General features: G+C 47.4%; 1 protein-coding gene across 1 annotated transcript in view; it reads left to right on the top strand.

Annotated features, from left to right (window-relative positions):
* LOC122543462 (gastrula zinc finger protein XlCGF26.1-like) overlaps positions 1 to 4,294 on the top strand; it is a 23,557-nt gene extending 19,263 nt beyond the window's left edge. Inside the window, exon 4 of the mRNA XM_043682172.1 lies at positions 3,307 to 4,294. Coding sequence (XP_043538107.1) covers positions 3,307 to 4,168 — 862 coding nt within the window. The 3' untranslated portion in view covers positions 4,169 to 4,294. The remainder of the gene's footprint in view (positions 1 to 3,306) is intronic.
* Positions 4,295 to 10,046: the final 5,752 nt, after the last annotated feature.

Genomic DNA, 10,046 nt, shown 5'->3' on the forward strand with positions numbered 1-10,046 from the left:
GGGGGGGGGAGGGGAGATGAGGAAACTGGTGAAATCTACTTTGATGCTGGGAAGAGACAGTGCATTATCCTCTGCTATTTCCACCACCTACAATCTGACCCCACCACCAGAGATACATTTCTCTCCCCAACCCTATCAGTATTTCGCAGAGATCATTCCCTCCTCGACTCCCTTGATAGGTCCACGCCTCCCCATGAACCCACCCTCCACTCCTGGCATCTTCACTTGCCACTGCAAGAGGTGTAAAACCTGTGCCTACACCCCCCTCACCTTCATCCGAGGCCCTAAAGGATCTTTCCATGTCTGGCAGAGATTTTTCCGCACATCCAAACACCTCATCTACCATGTCTGTTGTTCTCACTGTGGTCTCTTCTGCATTGGAGAGACAGGACACCAACTTGCAGAACGTTTCAAGGAACATCTCTGTAGGACACACACCAAATAACCTCCCCCTCCCAATCCTGTAGCTGAGATGACTGAACTTCAACAAACACAAACATCTTCCTGTATGCCAGGTATGACTCAAACCAGTTTGCCGCGGATACCTATTGATTTCAGTTTTGCTCCTTGATGCCATACTTAAGGATTCACAGATAATATTAAAGTTTCAAAAGAAAAAAATGTGAAGAGGCAAATTAAACTAAATGGAACAGTTGAGAACAGTGACTTAAGAATGTATGGTCACAATCTTTGAAAGTGATAGAACAAGTTAGTCAAGCTGCTTGAAAAAAAATTAAATGCACAGGGTCCTCCAATTTATTAATTGTGTGCAATTCTGATCTCCCTCCTACAGGAAGGATGTTGTGAAACTTGAAAGGGTTCAGAAAAGATTGACAACGGTGTTGTCAGGGTTGGAGGATTTGAGCTATAGGGAAAAGCTGAACAGGTTGGGACTGTTTTCCCTGGAGCATAAGAGGATGAGGGGTGACCTTATAGAGTTTTATAAAATCAAAAGTGGCATGGAAAGGCTAAATAGACAAGTCCTTTTTCCTGGGGTGCGGGAATCCAGAACCAAAGGACATAGGTTTACGGTGAAAGGGGAAAGATTTAAAAGGGGCAACCTTTTCACACAGACGGTGGTGCATGTATGGAATGAGCTGCTAGGGGAGGTGGCGGAGGTTGGAAAAATTCCAATATTTAAAAGGCATCTGAATGGGTATATGAATAGGATGGATTTGGAGGGACTAAATTAATATAGGATGTCTGGTTGGCATGGACGTGTTGAACCAAAGGATTTGTTTCCATGCCTCTTAAGACATAATTAATCTTGACAAATCACTGACTGATTCTCAGCTGAAACATTGGGCGGCACGGTGGTACAGTGGTTAGCACTGCTGCCTCACAGCGCCTGAGACCCGGGTTCACTTCCCGCCTCAGGCGACAGCGCCTGAGACCCGGGTTCACTTCCCGCCTCAGGCGAGTGACTGTGTGGAGTTTGCACGTTCTCCCCGTGTCTGCGTGGGTTTCCTCCGGGTGCTCCGGTTTCCTCCCACAGTCCAAAGATGTGCAGGGTCAGGTGAATTGGCCATGCTAAATTGCCGTAGTGTTAGGTAACGGGTAAATGTAGGGGTATGGGTGGGTTTCGCTTCGGCGAGTCGGTGTGGACTTGTTGGGCCGAAGGGCCTGTTTCCACACTGTAATGTAATCTAATCTAATTGTGCACAACTCTTGCGGCCCAGTGTTTTGGAGTGATATTTGGGCCTTGTATGGACAACTTCCCAGAACATCACCAGAGACAAGGGCTTTCAGTTTTAGTGGAGAGACTGCGATTCCTCTGCTCAGACAGGGAAGGTGGAGAAAAGTAGGTTCAAATATTTGCAGGAGCATTACCCCACCCGGGGAGAAATGGATTGGATTGTCACGATAATTGTTGCACGCACAAGCTAGCTTTAAGAGAATGGGGTGAAGGTGAGGAGAACCATTGTGCATTGCCCAGTTTCCATGATCAGCAATACAATAACTTCCCAATAGGGCAGTCTCTCAGCCAATAAGGAAGCTTTCGGATTCAGTCCCGCCCTTCATTCACTCCCATTGGATCGAAGACCAACTGCTGAATTTGGCCCTCCAGCATGGTGCCCACTTCCTATTGGTCAGGCCTTGCCGTCAATCAGCCGGTACTGCCCCGTAGGCGTGGGCATGCGCGGTGCCGGTGTGTCGCTCCGTTCGGCAATGCGCATGCGCGGTTGCCATTTCTCCGCAGGCTGAGGGTCGTCGGTGTCGTTTTTTATGGATCGCAAAAGGTGAGAGTCAGGGTGAGAAGGTGGAGCGGTAGACAGGCAGCGGGTGGGCGGAGAGGATTAGGCAAGCGCCTTGGGTCAGCCGCAAACTCTGAAAAGAGCCCACCTCACCCCGCCTCCCTCCTTCCTTTGCACCAAACGGAAAAAAGGCGCCAGACTTCCTCCCGGTGGAGACAGCAGCCATCTTTGTTAGGGGCAGTGCGCAGCGGAGGAATGTCGCGTGTGTGCCGTCATTGTTAGGGGCCATCTTTGTTGGGGGCAAGGTTTGGAATGACTGGGCGGAGCTTGCTGCCCATTGTCCCAAATGGAGGCATTGTCCATTCAACCTTGTCTATTGGCCTCTCACACCCAGTGTTTTTTCCATGAGCCACAGCCAGAAAAGGAAGAGAAATCCTGCTTTGCAAATTCCATTTCCTCAGGTTTTCCTGATGATCCCACAAGTTAACAAGAGTTACAACAAGAACGAGAATCGCTGAAGTGTGGAAACAGACCCTAAGGCCCAACAAGTCGACACCAACAGTGCAGAGGGTATCTCACCCAGGACCCACTTCCTATAACTCTACATTTACCCCTGACTAATTCACCTGACCTACACATCCCCAAACACTACAGGCAATTTAGCACAGTCAGTTCACCCTAACCTGCACATGTTTGGACTGTGGGAGGAAACCAGAGCACCCAGAGCATACAATTGTCCTGAGGCTGGAATTGAACCTGGGTCCCTGGCGCTGTGAGGCAGCAGTGCTAGCCACTGAGCCACCATGCCGTCCAAAGAGAAAACAAAAATTTTGACAGCACTTCTGATAATGCCCACTCTCCCCTAGCACTTACCCTCAGACAGTGCCTGTTCTCAGTCTGTGATGACACTCCAACAATGTAGTCACTCCATTTCACAGCTTTTCTGCATCTCTCACTCACTTACTGCTCTTTTCACTTGGTGAAATAGGGTGTTTGAAAGGGAAGACCTGCAGTCAGGAAATTGAAACCAAGCATCACATCAGGATCTGACAGAGTCGTTCAATGTAGCATAACCTGAATTTCATCGGATTTGGAACATGGAGGGAGACAGCACTGTTCACAGTGGGGAGAAGTTGTACACATGTTCTGAGTGTGGACGAGGCTTCAACCGATCATCTGGCCTTTTGAGACACAAACAAACTCACAGTGGGGAGAAACCACGCAAGTGTGGTGACTGTGGGAAAGGGTTTAGATGCCCATCTGAACTGGAAAGGCATCGGCGTATTCACACTGGGGAGAGGCCATTTATCTGCTCTGAATGTGGGAAAGGATTCACCCAGTTGTCCACCCTGCAGGAACACCAGCAGGTTCACTCTGAGGACAGACCTTTCAAATGTCCGAACTGTGGGAAATGTTTTAAAAGTTCTGGGGAGTTGATGACGCATCAACGTGTTCACAGTGATGAGAGACCCTTTAGTTGTACGGACTGTGGGAAGTGCTTCAGAAGTTCTGGTGAATTGATGTCCCATCAGCGAGTTCACACTGACGAAAGACCTTTTAAATGCTCAGACTGCGGGAAGTGCTTTAAAAGTTCTGGGAACCTTATGGCACATCAGCGAGTTCACACTGTCGAGCGACCTTTTAAGTGTTCTAACTGCGGCAAATGCTTTAAGAGTTCCTGGAACCTGATAGAACATCAACGCGTTCACACTGACGAGAGACCATTCAGGTGCTCTCACTGTGGGACAGGGTTCAAGCATTCATCGCAACTTACTGTACACCAGCGAATTCACACCGGGGAGAGGCCGTTCACCTGCTCTGTGTGTGGGAGTGGATTCACTCAGTCATCCGACCTTCTGAAACACCAGCGCCTGCACACAGGGGAGCGGCCATTCATCTGCTCTGAGTGTGGCAAGGGATTCAGTCAGTCATCCCACCTGCTGAAGCACCAGCGAGTTCACAAGCAATGGTAGTGGCTGGATCTTGCTATTGAAGCACACCTCGGACTGAATTGTATTCATTGGGGTCCGTTTCTGGTGGTGTTGGGTATCAGAGGTGTTAGTAATCTGAATAAAGTCAAACCAGCTTTCTTTGAAACACACAGTGTGCTGATTCTTTCTAATGTCTCCAACACAAGTTACTTCCTTGTGAAGGGCTCGCTCTCATCCCCTCTATCGTCACCTCCAACAAGAAATACAAGGAGCCAATGGAGCTTCTTTGTCACTGAGACTGAGCCTTTGCAGCTTCCCTCCCCTTCCCCCACTGGATCCAATTGTCCCTAAAGTCCCACCTTGCCTGAGCCCTGAACTGATGTCTTGCTTCACTTTCTCTTCCATCTCCCCTCAAGCCCTCTCAGACCTTACATGTCCATGAGACCCACCTCCTGACCCATCAACCCTATTCTCAATAAATTATTCTCACACAACTCCCGTTTTCGCTGAGGTTGTTAACACGTCTACCTCTTTGGGTATTGTCTTACTCTCCTTTAACTCTACTGCCATCACTTTTTCTGTAAACAAACCATGACCACACTGTTATTTGCAAACTACTGCTTTATCTCCAACATTCCTTTCCTCTCTAAACGTCTTGAACATTTTGCCATATCCCGGATCCGTGCACATCTTTCCCTCAACTCCAGGTCTTTAATGCTCCCCTTAGGTTTTTGTACTGTAACAATGAAACTGCTCTTATTAAAGCCACATCCTTTATGACGGACTGTATCTCTTCTCATCCTTGTTGATCTGACTGCAACTTTGGACAAGGATCACTACACCATTCTGGTCCAAAACCCCTCTAGTCGTCCAGCTGAGTGGGGTTGCTCTCTCCTGCTTCCACTCTTGTCTGTTTGATCAGGGTCTCACTAGTAATGTATATCCTTCACAATCCCACAGTTACCTCTTGTGAACCCAAAGGGTCCAGCCTTGGCCTCCTCTTATTTCTCAGCAACATGCCCCCACAATAACAACATCATCTGAAAGCAGTCCCTGTTCTCACATGTGGAATGATAGCTCCCAGCTCTATCTCTCCACTGATCCTTTCATCCTCTCCACTGTTGTTCAATGATCAGTCTATTTCTCTGATGTCCAGTGCTGGATGTGTAGAACTCTCCAATTCAATATTAGGAAGACTGAAATCATTGTTTTCATGTCCACACTCCCAGCTGTATCCCTCTCCCTGTCTGAGACTGAACTAGACATTTTGCACCTTTGTGTCATGTTTAAACTCAAGTTAAATTTCTGACTCGGGTGTTTGTTCTGGTCAGTGTCCAATTACACTCTCCAGGTTTTCTCTCTCCCGTTCTTTAAAGTGGTGACTCAGTCTATGGGACAAAGGGTCTTTGGTGTTCATATCCTCAGTTTTGTAAAACCCTAACAAAGGGAGTTCGCTCTGATCAGTCACTCTGTTAATGTCCCTCTATCGCATGGTCTTCACTGGTTGACTGGACTACCCTCAGCTGCAGAGAGCAGTATGGACCTGGAACACCCTGCCTGCAACAGTAGTAGACTCGCCACTGTTAACTGCATTTAAATGGTCATCGCATAGACACCAGGACTCAATGGTTCTGAGCTATAGCGAGGTTGGACAAGTTAGGACCTTTTTCTTTAGAGCATAGGAGACTGGTGGGGGGGGGGGGGAAGATGGGGTGTATCTTATAGAAGTGTATCAGATCATGAGAAGCATGGATAGAGTGAATGCACTCAGTCTTTTTTCCAAGTTTGGGGAATAAAGGACAAGAGGGCATCAGTTTAAGGTTAGAGGGGAATGAATAAAAGGGAACCTGAGGGGCAACTTTTTTTGACACAGAGGATGAGACACATATGGAATGAGCTGCCAGCAGAAGTGGTTGAGATGGTGCATTAACAACAATAACATTTAAAGGACATTTGGACAAATAAATGGATACGAAATGTTTAGAAGGATATGGGACAAGTGCAGGGAAACGAGGTTAGCGTTGATGGACATTTAGGTCAGCATGGACCAATTTGGGATGAAGGGCCTGTCTCCATGGTGTAGAACTCTACGAATCCACATTGACCCTCTGAACATCATCTCACCAGTCCCACCCCTTAACCTGACCCTTGTAACCCTGCATTTCCTATGGATAATACACATCGTCTGCATATCCCTGGATACCACAGTCAATTTAGTATGGCCAATCCATCTAACCTGCACATCTCCTCCTTCTGTCTCTATCTATCCCCTATCGTGAATATTCCCTGTATTCTCTTTAATAGTGATATCTCCTTTTTGTTGTCATACAAATGGTTGAGTGGATGACATTTGCTGTCATCACCTGACATTCATGGGGTCTCTGCTGGGAAATTACGTTATCTGCTAATATGGTAGTACTTCTAAACATTTTTTTTTACCTCTATGTTTCTGCCTTACAATCGCAGCATCCATCTAGCAATTCTGTTTTGGCTCACCATGCCATCTAGCAATAGCTGGATAGGTGCATGTTCCATCAACGTGTTCAAGCCTACAATGTAGCTAAAATGTTGTACCACCCAGAACAATGCCAATGAGTGCCTTTCGCACGCCATGTAGCCCTGCTCCATTGGTATGAGCATGAGCGAGTCACAGTCGACTGACCATGCTCCTCTTGCAACAAGACTGCAGAAATTGTGCAATGTATTGCAGCCACTTCCAGGGGAATGGTTTGAGTGGGTTCAGGGATTTGTGAGCAGAAGCACGTACCGATCCCTGTTTCAAAGTTGTTGCTCGTGTGTGTTCTGGCTTCCATCCCCACGGTGCACTTCTCTTCAGTAGCAAGATTGATGCCACCTTTGTGACAAAAGCATCAATATCATCTCTACAATGTCCAATCAGGCCTAAAAATGACCGTAATGCCTTCACATCGAAGGGGACAGGAAGTCTAGCTGCAGTTTCAGTTTGTTGCCTGTCTATCTCCTTCAGCACCACCCCAATGTCATTCACTTCTTCCCTCATTTTGTCAGCCTTTATTGTGTTCACTTTCAATTCCAACTCCTTTAGTAGTCGCGACAACTCCTTCAGGAGCTGGTACTGCTCCTGTGTAGTTCTTGTTTGCAAAAGCAGATCATTTACATATTGTATCAGAATTGACAGCTGGTCAGGCAGCTTTCAAGGAACAGGAGAATTGACGTTTCAGGCATAAGCCCTTCATCATGATTCGTGATGAAGGGCTGATGCCTGAAACATCGATTCTCCTGCTCCCTAGATGCTGCCTGACCTGCTGTGCTTTTCTAGCACCACACTCTCGACTCTTGATCTCCAGCATCTGCAGTCCTTACTTTCTCCTAAATACTGTATCAGACAGTCTGGCCGAGAGAAACATCATAACCCAGTGCTCAACCGCTGACAAAATGTTAATGAGGAATTCAGAAATTCTTGAGGCAAAGCTGTCCATGTACACTGTTACCTGGTGGGGGGGCGGGGGGATGGGGCATCAGGCCTGCGGGGCTGAGCTAGAGGACCTATCATCAGGTGGCAGCCTTCAGTCATTGTAATCCTCCCCATATCGGATGGTCTTGACAACCAATGGGCCCCTGCCCCAGTTTACAGCATTAGTCTCGTCCCATCCTTCCTCAAATGGATGTCGGAGCCAAACACACACATTATTCTTCGTGGTGATATCTGACTCTGTGTCTGCCTCACACACTTACTCCGATCGCCCCCGGCGCCCTTTCACTCCTGCACTGACTTACGCACTACAGTAATAGCCATTTTCAAATTAGATTAGGTTCCCTACAGTGTGGAAACAGGCTCTTCAGCCCAACCAGTCCACACCGATCCTCCGAAGAGTAACCCACCCAGACCCATTCCCCTCTGACTAATGCACCTAACATTATGGGCAATTTAGCATGGCCAATTCACCTGACCTGCTCATCTTTGGACTGTGGGAGGAAACCGGAGCACTCGGAGGAAACCCACACAGGCACAGGGAGAATGTGCAAAGTCCACACAGAGTCACCCGAGGCTGGAATCGAACCTGGGACCCTGGTGCTGAGTCAGCAGTGCTAACCACTGAGCCACCGTGCCGCCTCACAGCACTGCTTCCTCTGTCTGTGCCTTAGCCCCTTTTAGTTTTCACTTTTCTCCATTTCTCTCATTTACTTTTCACACTGCACTGATATTAGTTCATACACGTGAGATCCACACTTCTCTGATTTTGTAAATCGTTGATCTTCTCCATCAGTCATTTTATCTCTATGCCAGTCTGCCTCCTTTTTTTGCTTCTGGCTGCCTGTTTAATCTTCCAACATACATCCGATCTCTGCATTTCCTATCGAGCCCATTAGGGGCACCAAACTCTGTTGTCCATCTCTGAATGACAACACTTGGTGCAGAGAGAACAACTGAGTCTCTTAGAGCTCTTTAACAAGTATAACTTTATATAAACGAGTAATCATGAATAAGTACAATAACGTAATATATATATTTTATAAGATGATCAGGGGAATAGATAGAGTAGACAGTCAGAAACTTTTTCCCCCGGGTACAACAGAGCGTTACAAGGGGACATAAATTTAAGGTGAAGGGTGGAAGGTATAGGGGAGACGTCAGGGGTGGGTTCTTTACCCAGATAGTGATGGGGGCATGGAATGCGCTGCCTGTGGCAGTGGCAGAGTCAGAATCATTGGTGACCTTTAAGCGGCAATTGGATAGGTACATGGATGGGTGCTTAAGCTAGGACAAATGTTCAGCACAACATCGTGGGCCGAAGGGCCTGTTCTGTGCTGTATTGTTCTATGTTCTATATAATTTTGAGACATCCTAACAGTTTCCCTCTGGATTCACTGAATCCGTGACAACACGGGACAGCTTCAGCTGGCCAGGTTTGTACTAGCCACATCTTCTGACCTGGGCTTCCCTCACTTCTTCACGATGGCTGGTTTCCAGAATTGCTGTTGATCACAGGGTCTCCTCAGGCTACTTGTGTTTTGGACTCTGTCCAGTGTACGACTTCATCCACCTTCCATGTTTGGGAACCGTTTGTTCTTTTACCCGATCTTAGCCCAAACAGTTTGACCGTATAACAGTCTGATCACCCCACTCCAGCCACAGACCTTATTTGATAATCAGTTTCCCCAGAGTCACTCCACCTGAACGGCTGAGTTCAGTACAGCCCAAATGGAAAGTTTGGGTCTGAGTTCTGGTATCTTCAGCCTCACTCCACAGAAGCAAAGCAGTCACTTTGTTTTCAATCAACAGTCATAAGATAAGTGTTCAACACAGGTTTAACATGGAAATAAGCAGCAAAATATAAATGTACATTAAATAAAACAAAACTGCAGAAGATGGTGATTGCCTGCTGTGAGCTTACAATTCCAACCCTGTCAAATAAACTAGCTCACAACAACACATCAGCTTTCATTACTTTGGATCACAGTGTCAGAGGGTTGAAAAGAGTCAGCTGTTCCCTTCATGTGGAGAAGAGAAACTCTTCAGGTTAGTTCAGAGCTTTCTCTTCCTCAGGTCTATTCTAACAAGCTGTGTCTACCTGAGCTACATTTATACGGACTCACCAAACACTGAGCTGATTCCCCACCCCCCCCACCCCCACAAAACCACCGCAACCCCTCCCCACCCAACCTCCCTTAAAAACCAGCGAGTGCACGCACTTCTGGGCAGCGATCATCCCTGGGGCTACTGTGGTCTTCAGGCACTTGCCAAACTCTGACAGGCCCCTTGAAGGGTCTCAGCTCCACCTTCCTGTCTTTACCCCAGTAATGCAGGATTTCCCCTTCCTGATTAAAATCTGTCTCTCTCATCCTGGAATACCTGCAACCCACCTCCCCTGTCCTTATCAGCTTTCTGCGGTAAAGACTTTCACTCACTGACTCAGTGATTCACCCCCCATCCAACCCC

Source organism: Chiloscyllium plagiosum, chromosome 44 (genome assembly GCF_004010195.1).
Source record: "Chiloscyllium plagiosum isolate BGI_BamShark_2017 chromosome 44, ASM401019v2, whole genome shotgun sequence".
NCBI lineage: Eukaryota > Metazoa > Chordata > Chondrichthyes > Orectolobiformes > Hemiscylliidae > Chiloscyllium > Chiloscyllium plagiosum.